This window comes from Polyergus mexicanus, unplaced genomic scaffold (assembly GCF_030449975.1).
Source record: "Polyergus mexicanus isolate NDT 795.1 unplaced genomic scaffold, iyPolMexi1.0 SCAF_11, whole genome shotgun sequence".
Taxonomy (NCBI): Eukaryota; Metazoa; Arthropoda; class Insecta; order Hymenoptera; family Formicidae; genus Polyergus; species Polyergus mexicanus.
In genome coordinates, this window is record NW_027223331.1 from 1,056,519 (window position 1) to 1,074,991 (window position 18,473).

Sequence of the window (18,473 nt, forward strand, 5' to 3'; positions counted from 1 at the left end):
TTCTTTCTTTATCATCGAATTTTATTGATACGTTTTATATCCTAAACACACACACACAAAAATTTGCTGTTTAGATTTGAAATAATTATTTCTTCGCAGAGTTAAATATATATATATATATATGTAAAATACATACATTATCTCTTTTGATACATTAAAAAACTCATATAATTAATGATGATAACAAATTTATATTAAAATTGGTTATATCCATTCTGGAACGGGGCAAGAGGTCATACTGACGACAGCACTGATATGCTCTTATCCCTCGCCCCGAGGCAGCGACTCGCGAACGGAGTACCGACCATGAAGAGAGGAAAGAGACGGACAGATAGAGCAGCAGAGATAGATAGTACCAGAAAGAAAGAGAGAGAGAGAGAGAGAGAGGGAAACGGAGGGAGAGATATATACTATACTGTATATATGTGCAGTCGTATACAGAGTGTACCGAAGGTAACATCGGCCACAATGGGACCGATTGATTGCTGGAGGCCGGTCGTCGGTGAAACGTTAAGCTTTACGATCGTTTAATCGCCTCGTTGCGACATACCGTATACGTGCATCTTACAAAACAAAATCCACCCTTTCCCCTTTCCTCTCTCCCCCGCTTGGAACTCCCTCGACACGTAATATGCATGCCTATACACTGGCGGATCGAAAATATCTAGAATAGTCGAAGGGAAGGGAGGCAACGCGTTATTACAACGAAAGTTCCATTCGCGTTCAAGCTCCAAATTTCTCGAAATTTCACGAAATACGAAATTTAGATAGAATAGATTTAGATATTTAGAGATAATTAATATACAGACGTTGTATATATGTGTGCGTTTGGCCATCTGGTTTTTAGATAACATAGATTCACTCGATCTGATTACAAGCAACGCTAATCAAATTTACATTTCTAGCCAACGGTTGCTAATGGCATTTATGTGCAGACGCGATTATACATCCTATATATATGATACAATTTTATATATATATATATATATGTGTGTGTTTTGTATAACAATTAATCATATTGTATTTGGAAATTAAATTTATGTATATGCATATGTATATATAAATTTAATTTTCAAATATGATAAGTTGTTACCCATACAGCACAGAACGTTGTAACGACATTGCAGCATCGTTGCAACATTGTAGCAACATTGCGGCAATGTTACAAATGTTGCTGCAATGTTCTGTGCTGTATGGGTATATAAATACAAAATAATTAAAAAATTTAATAGCTTTACAATTTTCTCTACAAGGTCACGTATTTTTGGCGTATGTTCGCGACAAGGGTATATCGGAATATAGAAGAGCCTCTATCGAACGAGAGAGTATAGGGAGGCGGTGGTAGTTTCTATTTTTCCTTCGTGTCCACAAATCGTGCACACGTGTCGCTAACTATCGAACACTCCACCGAAAAACAGCGCGATTCTCGTAAAGGGAAATCTCGTAAAGAACGTGCGAGGGGGGACGGATTTCTCGGTGCCAGCGCAACGAGGGTATAGTTTTCGATAGACAAATACCTTCACGCTAAGTGCCTCCATGAGAGGGGGACCCCAAATCGCGTTCACCCTAACGCCAAGTTAGTGTGAGCGAGCGAGCGAGCGAGCGAGCGAGAGAGCGAGAGGGATGAAGCCGGGCTCTCGTAGGAGGGAAAGAACCACGACGGAAGGGGAAAAATATTTTTATTAAAAAGGGCGATGAGGGAAGGGATCCGCGGGAAGGGCGAGGGGAGGGAAACATCATGGCGGTCCGCGACGAGGCTTTATTAAGCCATATTTCCGTTCCCGCGCTTCTGCGATCGACGAACTGAGAATTAATTCCATTATTCTGCGCAAAAGGGCAATCTCACGCGATGAAGCTTGCTATTTGCCGAGATATATTTGGATTATTTATTTAGTAATTTAGAAAGAAAAAGATTCAAGAGTCGCGTGAAAGAGGAATAATAATAATTAATATTTAATAATTTCCTTCGCGCATATAAAGGAATTGCATGATCTTCCCTTTATGACTCCGAATGATCTTTACTATTCGAATCAACTAGTGCTCTCTCTTGCATATTACATTGTATTATAATTTCTAATTGAAACGCATATATTTCTCAAGGCTTATTGAATTCCGAAAAGTGATAACGGCGCTCGCTGTATTTATTTGCACCTTAAAGGCAAAGACGAGGCGAAATACATTTGTCAAGGTCGCGTGGACCACGTCAATGCGTTCACCGCGAAGCGTACACGATGCAATGTATAAGCAACAAACCGACGTCACTGACCGTCGATGCACGCGAGACCCGTGACAATTTCGTGTGTGACGTCTCTCGACCGCGCGTTTTTCGGCCCTTTGCTCGAAAAAAACCTGCATCGCCTTGAATCCGGTTCTTGAAACCTTGCGATCGTCCACACGATCGTCGAAGATTATATCAATGAATATTCGAAAATAAAACCGAGTAAGTCTAGCCTTGAGCTTTGCCAAGAGAAAAGTTTCTAAGTCATCTTTTATTCTATAATAGTATAGATAAATAAAAAAGAACATGTTTTTATATTAATGAGAATACTTCTATTTATATATATATATATATATATATATATATATATATATACTCTATTATACATAAAAGATAACTTGTTAAGAAATTAATTACTAAAAAAACATGTTTTTATAGTAATTTACCATCAATATTCCTAGATAGGAATATTAATCGTAAATCAGGTCAGTATAAAAATATACTTTTTCTTTTATTAATTAATATCTGTTTTTATAAGAGGGAAAAACACTAATGATAAACGTTTGCGAAGGATCGTTTTATAATATTGACGTGTTTTTTGTTTCCCAGTATTTATGCAAATCATTTCTAGAAAGATCAAGTATTTAATTGAACTTAAACATATAGTACGCAAGTTCTAATAATTTTAATCAAATGGAAAGGCTACTTGGATGAAAAAAAAAAATACAGGAAAATCCCCAAAGGCTGTAGCAACTTGCAGAAATATATTGGAAGAATTTGAGCAGACTCTCGCTAAACAAAGAAGTTTAAAGCAGTTTAACAACAAACTGTTTATTATAAGCTTCTTTGTTTAGCGAGAGTCTATCGAGTTTCTTCGAATATATTTTTGCAAGTTGCTACAGACAGTTGCTCCGCAGACTCCCATGTATTATTTTTATATGAGTGGCCCTTGCATTTGATTAAAGCTATCAATAATTGCGCACTATGTTTAAGTAATCTGCTTTGAGTAAGTCTGCTCCCGCCTGAATGAGCGAACGGGAAAAATAACAGGGCTACAACGGAACTCGGTCTTAGGATTTATCTCCTACTCCTAATTTTACGCACTTTTGCCACTGAGCCAAACGAATCCCATGCTATTATATTTTCTTCACTCGAGATTCCTCTCTGAATCTTAAAATAGTATCAAAGGATATATCGTATCAATTAACGAGAATTGAACGTGACAACGCGACAAAGACGCTGCAAATCGAAATAGAAGAGAAAAAGTCGTAATAATAATGTAAATAGTGCAAAGTAAATTTATACAAATGCGGAAAGAGCTTGCTAATGTTTTTTTAAAATTTATTTGTTTAATAATTCACGCCCGGTGCGCGTACAAAGAAGGAACGAAAAAGTTTTATGTCCGAAGTTTTGCCACAGATTTCAGTCACCGAGCGTCTCTTGTCACTTCGTATGGCGATGAATTCTTTCGTAGCAACAACAATATTTTGACGATCCAGTGACATGCCTTTAGGCAAAATTTCAGGATAACTTTGAGCGTATCTCGGAGCGTTTATATACCGAGCCTTTCGTTGAAAGTTTAATATTACACTACGAGAGATTGCTGCGTTCCTGGCTGAATATTTTTCGCGAAACTTTCAGAAAGCCGTTTCTCTTTCGAATCGCAAAACTTTCACGGTTATTCAATAAATTTTACTATTCAAGTTTTCGCGATTAATTAATTTAATAAAAAAAAAAAAATTAAAGAGTATGTGTGCGCCACGCGAACACGCTACGTTATCGACTGCCTACGAACTTGAAGTGCGAAATGTTTTAACAGAGAGCAGTATAGTTCGCGATACGAGTCGACGAAATGGATATCAGACCGGCATTGAGCTCTCCGCGTGAATATCAATGTAGTCTTTACATAACAATACATCTTTCGAATAATAATTGTTTTATTTTCCATTTTAGCGTAAATACTTTTTTATCCTCCAACGGAAATTTTAGGAAATGAAAATAATCGAGATAGTATCGGGATATCGAATATTCCTATCATTAAATTGCTTTAAGGATATAGAGCTCCTCAGGAATCTGACGAAGCGATAAGATTTATCATGCTTTTTCCTTCAAATAATATTTCTATTTTATTTCCTTCTTCAATACGGGATTTTATTCTAAAAATTCCGAAGAAATCATTGACGCAAATAGAATATTTCTACCATTAAACTGCTGTAAGGATATAGGATTCTTGAGGATTTTGAGGAAACGATAAAGTTGATGCTTTTTTTTCTCTTAATACAATATAACATTCTTATTTTATTATATTTCTTCTTTGATAGATTTTATTCTAGACAAATCGTTAACTCGTGCGATTATCAGACGCAAATCACATACTTTTACCATTAAACTTCTGTAAGGATATAGGACTCTTGAGAATTTTAAGGAAGCGACGAGATTGATCATGCTTTTTCTCTTAATACGTAATATTCTTATTTTATTATATTTCTTCTTCAATACGAGATTTTATTCTGAAAAATCCAAAGAAATCATTGATTCCTACGATTATCAGACGCAAATCAAATAATTATATTAAACTATTGTAAGAATATAGGACTCTTGAGGATTTTGAGGAAGCGATGAGGTTGATCATGCTCTTTTTCTTTTAATATATAATATTATTATTTTATATTTCTTTTTCGATAGATTTTATTCTTAAAAAATCATTAACTCCTGGGATTATCAAATAATTCTACCATTAAACTGCTGCAAAGATATAGGACTCTTGAGTATTTTGAGGAAGCGACGAGGTTGATTATGCTTTTTCTCTTAATACGTAATATTCTTATTTTATTATATTTCTTCTTCAATACGAGATTTTATTCTGAAAAATCCAAAGAAATCATTGATTCCTGCGACTATCAGACGCAAATCGAATATTTTTATCATTAAACCATTATAAGAATATAGGGCTTTTGAGGATTTTGAGGAAGCGATGAGGTTGATCATGCTCTTTTTCTTTTAATATATAATATTATTATTTTATATTTCTTTTTCGATAGATTTTATTCTAAAAAAATCATTAACTCCTGGGATTATCAGACGCAAATCAAATAATTCTACCATTAAACTGCTGTAAGGATATAGGACTCTTGAGTATTTTGAGGAAGCGACGAGGTTGATCATGCTTTTCTCTTAATACGTAATATTCTTATTTTATTATATTTCTTCTTCAATACGAGATTTTATTCTGAAAAATCCAAAGAAATCATTGATTCCTGCGACTATCAGACGCAAATCGAATATTTTTATCATTAAACCATTATAAGAATATAGGGCTTTTGAGGATTTTAAGGAAGCAATGAGATTGTTCATGCTCTTTTTCCCTTAATAATATTCTTATTTTATTATATTTCTTCTTCAATATGAGATCTTATTTTAAAAATTCCAGAGAAATCATTAACGCCTGGGATTGTCAGACGCAAATCTAATACTATGGTAATACCTTATTTGCTATATACATACCTATAGAGTTGTTACAGAAGTTTCAATTTAAAGTAGGATCAATCCTATTAGCCTTTCCTTTTACGTTTCCTGTAACATCGATTCGGAATTTCCTTCGTGTGTAGGAAGTCCTGAATGTCATGCAACGCGAATTTCCTAGTCGCACGCCTACACGCTATCGGCAACGACGTCATCGAATTTTTGCTTTCATCTTCCATTTCGCGTCCAGACGTATCTCACTTTGTCGTTTAATACATACCTATGCGGGAGGAAGAGGCTACATTTGCAGCATGTTACGTCAAACGCTATATTTATAACCGGGTCCCGGGCCCGTGATCTTATCATATTAGCCGTTAACTACGATGTTCGATTATACGGTGAAACTCGCCGAGATCCTCAAACAGAATGACGATAGTTGTGATATGATTATTAAGTCGCAAGTTTTAGGCAAGCTCACGTCCGATCTATTACGGCATACTCTATATTTGATCTTTGGATACCGTAAACCCGGGACTTGGGCCGGCTAAAGTAAGCTCTCCACGTCACCCACGCGAAAATCGAGTTTACTTCTGAACGATGAATCGGCCCGCTCGAATTTGGATTTTGTAAACAACGCTCGTTTTTAAAAGAATTTTACAGACGCGGAGATTCTCGAGGTTTGCTCGAAACGATGCTCCGATAAGTCACGTTCCCATAATAACGCATCTGCGCGTTAATAGCATATGAAGCTATTTAATAGCATCAAATTGATTGTATTTAAATACAATCTGATAATATCGTGTGAACTTTAATTTTACTCTTTAATCCTTTTTAACGAAGATTCCTCATCGTCTTTATGTAACGCGAACAATTTCTAGATGTTTAATGTCATTCATCGAAATTTCGAAATTAATTCTAATTTCTCTAAGTATGTTTTAATATACAATACAATGCTTAGCCGTTTTTTATGATTTCGAAATTGAGAAGAGATTAATGTCAGAGCGCCGGATAAAAGGACGTTTATAATAATATATATTGTAATAATAATGATTTTTCTAAAGAATGCTCGAGCCCGGACATTGAATGCAACTCATTGTCGTTTGCATTGCAAACCGACCGAAATGGAGACTCGGTTTAATTTTATACCTATGCTATTTTACACTTTGCGACGCCAACGCAACCCAGCCTTCATTTACGCTTCGTCTGTTGTATCCCGCTGTGCGTACATAAAGCTTAAACGGAGATACACGTTCCGCAGCAAGTTCCGGATCTGATTGATTAAAGACTTTCTAAGAAGTGCCAATCGAATTATTTGATAGGAATCCGTATCAATGAGTGATCGATAGATTCATTGGAGGCTCGAACAGGCAAATGACGTGGCGATGTGTTAGCAATAAATGCACTCGCTTTCGGCGAATTTCGTCGACGTCATTTCCTATGAGATTGTACGAGAATTTGCTCGATAACTTGCGATTTTTTGCCTCTGTCGCGTCGCAATTTAATAAAAATAGCATAAGCTTGTATAAGGAATTCCGTCTTGGCGATAATGAGAAACGGTTTCATCTCTCACTGAATGCAATTTAAAAAGTTCCTATAATTTTTTTATTGTATATATACATATATATATATATATATTTGCATTATCCTTAATCTTTCGATGTAATGCAATAGTACGGTAATAACGTTCGAGTGTTTGCGTTATCTTTAAAAAATGTGTACGTTGCGTCAGATGTCCGAGTGATAAGCATAGATTTTTCGACAGAAGGTCCGAATCGATTTGCATTTTAAACGTTCACGTCCCCAAAAGCTTCAAAAAGAATTTTATAAAATAATAACACGTCCCGTATCATATTTGGCTATTCCCCGTAATATTTCATTGAAATGATTTTTCAATGAATGCGCAACGAATGATTCACGTGAATCACGCGTGACACCTTCTGCAAACATTGATATTTTACGCGTGCAACGAACTTAAAACGTAATTAGCATAGTTAACTGAGTTTACGCGACTAGCGCGCAATTTATGAGATATTTAGCGACAGTTATACTTGTGGGAGGTAAAAATAACATTTGGATAAATTTAGACGGTCCTCTTTAAGGGATAGTCTTTCCGCGAATAGCAGATTGCGCGATCAATTGGCGAATCAGCCAGAGATCGAAGCGAATATCTTGTCTCGGACAATTGATAACGCCGCTTGCGCGCGGATGCGAAATACCTTTGGTATATATCACGTACATATACATACGTACATAAACGATGCCGAGCTCATCATCGGCACGTTCGTCAGAGTGTGTGCATCGCTACGCGAAAGATTGCTCTCTCATTCGATAAAGGCACGAGTGGATCGCGGTGCCCGTCCAGTCGCTTCTCGGACTTCGATCGGTGAACCACGTGTCGCGTGGATCCTATCGATCGCTGAGCACGCTGTCAAACTTTGATGCCTGCCGCTGGGCATTACCTGTTAAAGTGGCCGGAAAAAAAAATCTCTCGCGCATGGAAGATTTTTATTGATAATGACAAGATAAAATTGCGATTCTCGAGAGAGTAACGTGTACAGTGAAAAATATCTCTAAGGATTTAACGAGATAAGTTGGAGCTCGCCGACGATGGGACGATTAAGTATGAACGGATCCTTGATAATCGATAATCCAGCGTTGAATAATTTATCGTAAGAGTCAATCGCGCCGAGTCTCGACGAAGATCCAGTGCGAAAAAGTTTCTCGTAAGTTCGCCTCTACTCGGTACATGCGGATACGACGACGTCACTTTCCGAAAGCCGGTCTTAGAGTAGGAGAAATATAATGGAGGATGAGTTAATAACCGGCAACTACCGCAGGATTATACGATAAGGTCCGCTGCTCGTCGCTCTTTATCCGCTTCTCGGATAATGAGATAGCGGGAATCGCGCAGGTCAGTGACCTTCATTCATCGAGCTCGTATCGATACGACCATTCGACACTTTCCTCACCGATTTTTGAAAGTGACGTCTTCGTCGATAAGATTTCGATTGCCTTCATCCAACCCGGATTTCTTCGTAATAAATATGCAAATAAGATCGTTCCTTTAAAAGTCGGTATTTCCTTTATAGATGCGATAAAATTTCGTGAAAAAAATTCGATCAACACATATTCCATAACGTCTTCATTTTTAACACCGTAGGTTTTTTCGACTACGAGTCTCGAAAGGATTTCCAGATGACTTGGTACGCGCCCTGACATCGAGTGTGATTGATGGATACGCTTGCATTCATGCGGAGAGATCGCTGCGGAGAAAAAGATTGTCGGAAAAAGATACGATAGAAGTAGCAAGTGATTCGAAAATCAATAGGGATAATTCATCGCTAATCACGATTCTATGATTCTCGAGAGCCTCGGAGTTACGTCCGTCTGGCTAATTCGTGAAGCCGGTCGAAAGCGAATTCAGATCTTTAATCGAAACCGATTAAGCGTTTAGTAAGTTGGTATTACACGGAAGACTTATCAACGAGTGCAAGCAGGGTGTGACGAGATAAATGTGCAGGAGAGATTCTAATACATGATATCGAGTGACGAGAGACGAAGAGTGGAAGCGCCTGTCCCGTCCAAATGTCACCAAGATGCGCATCGTATGATCTAATCTCCCATCATCGACGTATCCAGAGCAAAACTAGATTGCCATTCTCGTTTGTAGAGCACATTCTATGAAAAAGATTCGATTATGTTTACAAGGTGTTCGATATTTAATATAAATGTATTTGAAAGTTGACGCGGTATAAATTTTAACTGTGCGAAGATTCGAAGATACATTTTTCATAGACTTTGACAAGACGTAAATATTATCCAGGATGAGTCTCATTCGCATTTGCGCCCTCTTCGTGTATCTGTTGGCGCCAATCGCGCACACGAGTGATGTACCATCCATTATACATTCTATTTCATTGGTAAGCGGAACTTTTATGAGATTAAATTTAGATCTTATATATATTTATTTCTGTGTCTGAGCTTCTTGCTATTTTCCATCTCGTAGAATTATATTTAGTCTAAAAGTCGTTGTCGATACTTATTTCTCGATACTATCCAGATAAGAATCCGGCAGACACTTGATTTGTGATCTTTTCCGATGCGTGAGATTTTGTAAGAGATTTCGGGAAAGACTGGGGAATGAAATATCTAATGCGAAAAAATATACAAATGCATTTTGATCGCAGATCAACGCGAACATTATTTAAAAACCTGTGTGATTAATTTTTTATTTTATGTATTGCAACGTATAAATTCTTGTGTATTTGATTCTATCTTTCGAACACTCAACATTTATGTGAAAACAATTTTATAAAATTATTAAGAGATCTGCTGTAAAATAATCTCGGACATTTTTTGTATGATTTCGAAAAATATATCTTTATCCTGAAGTCTCTCCAACCAGTTTTTACTCATAAATAATTTGCTTTTACGCCGTAGATAATTTATTTATCGTTTTTTATTTGCGTCATTATCTGCTTTATTCATATTCATGATGACGCCTCGAGCTTCCCGAATTTTCGAATGTTAAAATATTCGTCGCTCCAATAATACTTGCAAATCGGCGAAATACTTTCAATCTTCGTTTTTAGCAAAACGAGACTCAAATACCGGAGAAATATCGTTGGGATGGCGGGCTGCCGTTGGTGGCTAAATGTTGCTCCGTAAACGAAGTTTTCCTAAAAAGCGACGATGGGCCTGCCAAGTGCGTTTCCTGGAACGACTCGTCGACGAAGTACTTCTCGCCCTTCTTCAGCAAGTTCAATCTCACCGGCATGTTGGTGCCCGGAGATGAATATCCTGAATTCCTCGCTTTCGTTGGAATTCCCTGCGATCGAATGTACGTATCGAGGAATTATATCGTGGATTTATAAACAGCTGAGTAATCTTTTATGCCGCGTTACAAATTATTTTTTCTTGAAGACCACTCGTTATGTAATATAAAATGTATAGACATCGTACTATCGACATATCCTTATCAATAGATCGGGACGCCAGTTGGTCATCCTACGATAAGATTCCATTTTCATTCGTGTCGTAGTGGAACGAATAGCTTCGAGAGTTTGGTACGAACTCAATTTATCGATCATGTATTATATTTAGCAAATATAATGAAGAATATAATTTCGCGAATTATTTCTGCATCTTGCGACACAGTTATGAACGATAACGCCAAGTATAAATATGCCGGAAATCAAAAAATGAAATTAATTTATAATATTTTTTTTTCGAAGAAAATAAATCGAGAAAAGTCATATATCGATATATTATAATTATATATATATAGTATATATGTATATTATATATTTTATAATATATAGTATAATATTATAATATAATATAAATATTATATTATAATATAATATTATAATATCTCATAATATAATATTACAATATAATACTATATATAATATGGTGTAATATTATATATTATATATATATATATAGTATATTATAGTATATATCGATACTACTGATAATTCTGCAGTCTCGATATTACATTCCTTAGATATTTATGAGATATTGCGAGACGCGTTATGAGACATCGGAGGAGCAATTGTGTATCTTAATAAAAATAATTTACAAACTGTTAAAATTGATAGATGCACTCATTGTCGGCTCCAAGTGACAGATAATGTAATTCATTTTTTTTTTTTTTTCAATAAAAAAGATTATTATCATGCCATGATAATCAGCGGAGATGAAATCAAAATGGCATTTAATCTCGCTGGATAAGACACGGCAAAAGACAATGTATTGCATTGTCGCAAACTATTGATAAATAACGGATATAAGATGTAATCAATTTTCATATATTCGTGCTTGAGCGACAAAATTTATGGTTAGCGAATCCAGATATAGATTTAGAGAAACATTATAATACTTTGTAATATATGACCACAGTTTATCCCAGAAATCAGTCCATTTTTTATCGCACGATTGGCAAGATACTGTCATATCCTTGTGTAACGCGGATTAATTTAACGACTCTTATGGATTTTTGTCAAGTGTAAAGAATATGTACAAGACGCGAGATATCACGGAACAACATTCAATATCTCTTAAAATAATGCTTTATTCTTTTTCTCCCGCACAAACAAATATTGTGATTTCCATCATAATCGAATGTTCCTGTACGGCGATTATTTCCTTGTGCATAACTCGTTTCTCATAGATTACGAAAACCCGTTTCTCAGAAATATCTCGCGTGATATCCCGATAATAACTTTATTTACTTTTGAATATTCAAGTCTTGTGCACCTTTCTCGAGTCTAGGTTCGCGCGTATCCGCACATACGTATTCAGACACGAAAATTTTCAGGTACACGCTAGAACCGGAGGAAGACGAGGAGGATAAATATTATTTATTATTAAATGGTTCCATCTTCGCACCTAGAATCAATTATGCACCAACCATGCTTATGCCCGGTAAGGACTACTGCATGGAAATTGTGCCCGAACAGGGACTTATGGTATTCGTTTGTTTCCAAGAAGGTATGTAATCGAACAAAATGGGACAAAATAATAGAAAAAGAAAACCAAAACTTTTTCTCTATCTCTGCATCTTATCCGTATTTATAAGTACTTTGTGCAAAGATATTTAATCGTTATTGACAATCTCTCTCTTAAGTCTCTTTTGAAATTTTAATCCGAAAAGATAATTCTTATTCATTCGTATGATGCGAATTGTTTATATAAAACAATGTAAAAAAAATATTCGAAACGTAGACAATATTATTCATTTTATAGATTTTTTCATGACATCTCTTAATGAAACATGTAATACGTTTGCAGAAACCGCCCCGATCGCGGATGCACGGGTCATCATTTACGCTTGTGGGCTCTTGATCTCGGTGCCTTTTTTTATTCTCACCATCGCGGCGTACGTGATAACGCCACGATTAAGGGACGTCCATGGGAAAGCCCTTTGTCACTATTGCGGTTGCTTGACGGTGGCCTTCAGTACTTTGTCCATTACGCAACTCGCGAGCTCGCAATTTCCGTTTGAAGTCTGCGTTAGCATGGGTAAGGTAACTAATTATCCAACGTGGAGGAATGTGTATAAATGTGACATTGATACATGAAAATGCGTGTTATATCATAATTGTTTATCAGCCTTGTAACAAGAAAACCTGAATTTTTTTGCGATTAATTAAATTTATTACAAGAATCTATTTGAGAAAAATAGATAGAGTATTAAATTGTAATATCTTCTTATAATTTTGAATATTGTATTCTTTTGTATCCAACTATCACGCTTTTTAAGGAACATTATAATTTCGACCATATCGTAAAATATTATTCCGTGCTGTCGCAGTTCGCTCTTTAAGAACGACAGGCGAATGACAGACGTGCTAATTAAGAGACCGTGTGGCCGGTATCGTTTTCAGCGTTCGTCATCCAGTTCTCGTTCGTGGCCTGCTTTTTCTGGCTGAACGTGATGTGCATCGAAACTTGGTCATTAGTACGTCACCATGTGAACCATCGCTCGTACAGAAAGATTCAGTCCAAAAAGCTGTTCTTCTATTACTCGATATGGGCTTGGGGCACATCGGCGATCCTCATTCTCGTCTCGATGGTGATGGATCTTAGTCCCACAATACCCATGACCTACGTCAAGCCCGCTTTCGGTAGCGACAGCTGCTGGTTTAAGTGTGAGTCCATTTACAGATCTCGCGTATATATGCATGTCATCAAAAATACGTCATCCAGTCATACATTAGCAAAGCTTTTTGCAGATATATTGTCTTGCAATAAAATAAATAATAAACATTTGAAGAAAGTAAATGTATGCGATTTGGTCACAATCGTCATCCACGAAGAGATAATATCCATATAATAATTTCCATTATCGTAATAAAAAATCATCATAACTCTCAGCTTCTCATCTTTAATCAATGTCCAAGAGAAAGGAAAATTAATCGGTATATTAATTATTATTGCTTCTTCTACAGCTGACGCGGAAGCCATGCCGTACTTCTACGTACCGATCGGTCTTCTTCTGCTGTCGAATACGACTCTCTTCATAATCACGGCTATCAAGATCAGCCGTTATCAGCAGGAGCTCGCGTTGAGACGCTTGGCGAGAAATCAGCATTCCGATCGGGAGGATCAGAGGCTCTTCCGCAGAATCAAACGGACTTTCGTCGTCTGCCTGGTGCTCTTCTTCCTGATGGGTCTCAATTGGATGATGGAATTGGTCTCTTGGTGGGCTGGACCTCTGGAGTGGTCAGCGTTCGATCTAGTGAACGCTCTTCAGGGCGTCATCGTCTTCGGCTTGTTCGTCTTGAGGAAGCCTGTCAGGAATTTCGTCTGGCATCGAATACAAAAGCTACGGGGAATCCATACCGTGGAACCGAATGTCGGAAGTATGGATCTAGCACTACTGCCTGTGATAAATGGCGATTCCTTACCTAGACAGACTGTCGTTCAATGATAATTTAGACAGGAAAATTCATGTTTATCTAGACGTGAAAGTATGATGCATTTAATGCGCGCGTCGACCCAACAAGTACAAATGTCGGCCGTGAACTTGAAGCGATCGATAAACTGATAACGCCCCGGTGGAGAGAGGGACTCAAATGTACATATATATGGCTTCAGATACAGCGTCAGATCGAAGTTATTTTAATTTCGATATATAGAGGTAGAATAGAACGACCTTCTCGATCGATGACGTTTGCACAGAGGTGAAATATCGTACTGTTATTGATGTGATTCTTCGATTTTATGAACCGCTCGAAACCTACCTAATATGTGCGAGAACCTTGACGTGCGAAATTTTCGCAAAAAGAAGATTTTTTACACTTAATTGAATAGCGTACATTCGGTAAGTATAATAGCTCTAGTCCCTTTTTAATTATACGATATCTATAATTAGAAATATATAATGTATGTATATAATTAATATATGTTGTGTTTCTTGTAAAATGTAAACGCATTTTATGCGCGAATGCATAGTGAGAACATATAATATGACAGCACGTATCGCAGCTGAATTGCAACATTATATAAAATTGAAATTTGCGAATAATGTCTTATATAATATATCTTTTATCTTCTTCCACGATATATGTCATAACTCTTATACGCTAATTATACAATCAGTGGGAAAAGAAATAATGAACGACAAATGACCTTACTTGATAAAATGATAAGGATCTCAAATGTATGCGTAATTGTAAACGTAAATAAGAATTGATCACATATTAATTAAGATAAATATATATATATATGTATATAGTTATATACGAACAATAACTAAATTTACGTCAATAATATATCATTTATATATTTGTATTTATACGTCGCATTCCACATCAAATTCGACATGATACATTGACGTAAATCCATCGTATTCCCGATAAGTTGTTAAATAAGTCCAAATTCGCATGCAGGACATTCCATCGAATACGACACGTCAAAATGCATTTATACGAAATTATTAATTTGCCGCATCGACATATCGTATCGAATTCGATGGAATGCGGATTTTATACAGCATTCAATGTGATTACCGCATTATTGCTTCCTTCCATGTAGCTTGCATATTATTATTTATTATTTATTTTATCGCATAGTAAGTATTAATTTATTGAATAAATGCGTAATCACGGAACGATAAGGCAAATGAGTCGAGGCGGATAGAAAATACTAATATCCTTTATTTGCATCCCCTTTTTAAAACCACATACAATATATATATTTATTTAAAATCCGTGCCGATGCTATAAAAATAAAATAGCATAGATTCATACAATGGGCAGTACGAGCTATTATAACTTACATTTTCCATTGAAAATTTCTACAACTAAGAAAATAAGAGTCATGATATGTCACATGCACACATTCGTACGCACTGGGTACGCAATTAATGCGGATGATAAAAAAAATATATATATATATAACATTATCTTCTCCATTTTTTTAATAATGTGCATTAATGGATCGAAAAAGACTTCGCGTGCAGAAAAACTTGAGACAGTGCATTCACTGCAAGCTGCAAACTTTGAAATGTACGACTCTTATGTCGCAACGCACTCTAACAATAAGTGGCAAGGCTGAGAGTTGAGAGTACGAAGACCAGGTACCAAAAGTATCATTTACATCCTACGTGCAAAGCATCGTGCTTTCTCGAGATGCTTTATAACTGTATTTCAATTTACTATATCATGTTATAAGCACCCGTTGATTAAAGGCCATATTTCTTGACATACTTAAACTTCTTACTCAAAACTTTATCACAATTTCTAGGAAAGATCGTGGTCGTTAATAAGATGTAATAAAAAGTCAAGCCAGCAAAATATTTTCATCCATTTACGATAAAAAATTGTACAATGCCAGATATTTGGTCTCTCGATAAAAGAATTGGTGTTCACGTACTTGAGTCTTCAAGTAAACTGATTCCTCGCTATAAAATATTTACATAGACGATGAAATGCATGGCTCGATCGAGTTGCGAACACCCGAAAATCCCAAACTGACACCCAAAATCTCGATAAAATCTCCTCGTTGTGCTACATAAACCAGACAATACATTTCTGACGAACGAATCGCTGTGTCATTGAAGAATATTCGTTCCGGGCTCGCGTGAGATTCATTAGGAACTGACGTTGATTTACCTAAACATCAGGTATTTATTATAACACATTAAATAGCCCCAAATAATATTAGAAGATGGAATATAATGGAATGTAGGGCTTACCACGGCCAACATATTCGTATATGATGTAGTCATCTAAGCTAGAGAAATCGTAAGGAAAGAGACCTATCCAATCCCCATTGCTTGGTGTAAAGTTCCTCTGCAGTTTGTATGATACAAAATTTTCCTCCATTATACACCCTTCAAATTCCACGACGTAGTTATTTACATTAGATCTGACCTGAAGAAGATTTACTCATTTATATTTAGTTAGACAACTCAATGCATAGAAATATACAGAAGACTGTATCTTTTTACCGTGATATCGAATTCTCCAGTTACAGGTTTGTGATCAGAGACACTATAACCGGGATGACTCTTGTAAGTATGCTGTTCTGCCTTAAGTTCTACATCATTGTATATATCTATCGCATTTACTTTGTACAAAATCCTATCAGTCCAAGACGGTCTGCGCCTGTAAAAAAAATAATTGCGGGACATATCAAAATTTATTCACATATTATATGGAATATAAATTTATATATTTAAACTAATTGTTATTTCTCTCTCTAGATATGTGTAACTTACTTGAGATCAAATTCTTGGGATTCAAATTCGTATTTGTAAGTAGGTGGGAATGTAATGATGCTTTCGTTCAACTCTGCGAAAGCTTGGCGCTCTTTCATCACCATCTGCAACTGATCTCTTTCGAGAAGTTCTTCGAGTTTTTTCTTCTTTACAAGTAAGTCTATCTCAGCGGCGCTTAAGTCTTCTCCATTGAGCCGAAAGTTTAAATCACCGATCCAAAATATATAACTAATAAAAAGCATACATCATTACCGTTATTGGGAATGTAATTGTTATATAATTATTTGAATATAGTAGAGAAATATCCGTACTCATGATATAATATCTTTGATGTATCTGGAGCAGTGAAAGTATGATCTGTTATTATGGTATTGTAATCTGAAATTCTATCAGCCAGCAAATGATCATGAGGAGTCAAATGCGTGTTTACAACACAAATACTAATTCCATAGGCATTCATTCTTATGCTCACTGCACCCTTGTTTCCCTAAAATAAAAAAACATTGTAAGTAAAATAAAGATTTCTATATTGCTATATTGCTCTCTTACCCACATGCCACCAAAACCTGTCTTAGTGTATTGAACTTCCATTAATCTCAATTGTGTTAAATGCTTTCTTAGACAGAAAGCATTTAAAACAAGACCCTGCAACCGTTGTGAACGTATTTTTACATAATCATACTTCTTCAGTACATCTCTGTAAATATACCAGGAATTATTTTTCATCTCTTATAGATGAATTTACATATTAAATATGTGTGCCGTTTTAATGGACTCGTACCTAAAGGCCCTGGTCCATGGATCCTCAAGTAATATATAATCCAATACTATATTTTGCGGCTGTGATTTAACTTCCTGAAATCTGAAAGAATATAAGCTTCAGAAAGAATGTTCAGAACTAAATCAGTTATATCAAGAAAAAAATATACTATGGATATACCCAATAAAGTACAAATCTGGCCATAGGTTTGTTTCGCCGCAAGGTGCGATACCCAAAAGCTGGTGAAGATCCTGATTGGGATCGGGAAACTTTGTGGCCACATTATACGTGATGAAGTAAATTCTTTATAACATGAAAGAAGATATTACATCACAGTTTAGAATACATTATATATAGTTTTCGTACGATATTGTAATCTGTCTACAAGATATGAACTGGTTTATATATGACTAAATTTGACATTTACCTGAGCCGTTCCACCGGATTCGCCATCTCTACCAGATAGAATTCAAGTTTCACAAGAATTTTACGCAATTTCACGAAGAAAACGCGATTTATAACGCGCTGACTCCGCACAGTGCTGAATGACAGCTCATCATACGTCAGGTTAGAAACGAGTACGACGTGATGGTCGAGTCCCCTGAGAATTCACATCTACGTACCTTTCACCCAGCAATGTCGGCCGTGAGGAAACTGCCGTTCAACGAAATACGTCGCGAGTAACATCTGTACGTTCGATCTGGTACGTCTCTATTACGATGTCATGTTGACAAGTAGAGGGAAGACAAACTCCCTCCAATATCGCCGTCGTTAACGCGTCCACGTGACACGTGACGTCAGCG

The 18,473-nt window shown here is 36.2% G+C and overlaps 2 protein-coding genes across 6 annotated transcripts in view; one reads left to right on the top strand and one right to left on the bottom strand.

Moving 5' to 3' along the window:
* LOC138937460 (G-protein coupled receptor Mth2) overlaps positions 1-14,276 on the top strand; it is a 43,073-nt gene extending 28,797 nt beyond the window's left edge. For 2 of the 4 annotated variants that reach the window (XM_070303774.1, XM_070303773.1), the window contains exons 4-9: positions 8,841-9,600; positions 10,273-10,520; positions 12,003-12,175; positions 12,476-12,706; positions 13,072-13,335; positions 13,636-14,276. In XM_070303774.1, the coding sequence (XP_070159875.1) occupies positions 9,505-9,600; positions 10,273-10,520; positions 12,003-12,175; positions 12,476-12,706; positions 13,072-13,335; positions 13,636-14,117 (1,494 nt within the window). In that variant the 5' untranslated portion in view covers positions 8,841-9,504 and the 3' untranslated portion in view covers positions 14,118-14,276. The other 2 variants (XM_070303775.1, XM_070303776.1) reach the window with 2 other exon arrangements.
* A 1,050-nt stretch (positions 14,277-15,326) lies between these two features.
* On the bottom strand, positions 15,327-18,425 carry LOC138937461 (inositol polyphosphate 5-phosphatase K). 2 transcript variants are annotated; one of them, XM_070303778.1, is made up of 10 exons: positions 18,098-18,425; positions 17,851-17,973; positions 17,692-17,772; positions 17,460-17,607; positions 17,222-17,397; positions 16,911-17,138; positions 16,641-16,797; positions 16,386-16,563; positions 16,064-16,302; positions 15,328-15,930 (listed from the first exon to the last, which is right to left on the bottom strand). In XM_070303778.1, exons 1-9 carry the CDS (start codon positions 18,121-18,123, stop codon positions 16,103-16,105), a joined length of 1,317 nt encoding a protein of 438 aa, XP_070159879.1. In that variant the 5' UTR covers positions 18,124-18,425; the 3' UTR covers positions 15,328-15,930; positions 16,064-16,102. The 2 variants fall into 2 exon arrangements, with proteins under 2 accessions (XP_070159878.1, XP_070159879.1); XM_070303777.1 differs by having other exon boundaries at positions 15,327-16,302.
* Positions 18,426-18,473: the final 48 nt, after the last annotated feature.

Excerpts from the sequence above, each read along its gene's own strand:
- LOC138937461 (XM_070303777.1), bottom strand. The coding sequence starts at position 18,123 with ATGGCGAATCCGGTGGAACGGCTCAG. Across the intron at positions 17,608-17,691 it reads CCATGGACCAGGGCCTTTAG|AGATGTACTGAAGAAGTATG; the intron begins GTACGAGTCCAT and ends GTATATTTACAG. Across the intron at positions 16,798-16,910 it reads TCCCAAGAATTTGATCTCAA|GCGCAGACCGTCTTGGACTG; the intron begins GTAAGTTACACA and ends TTTTTTTTACAG.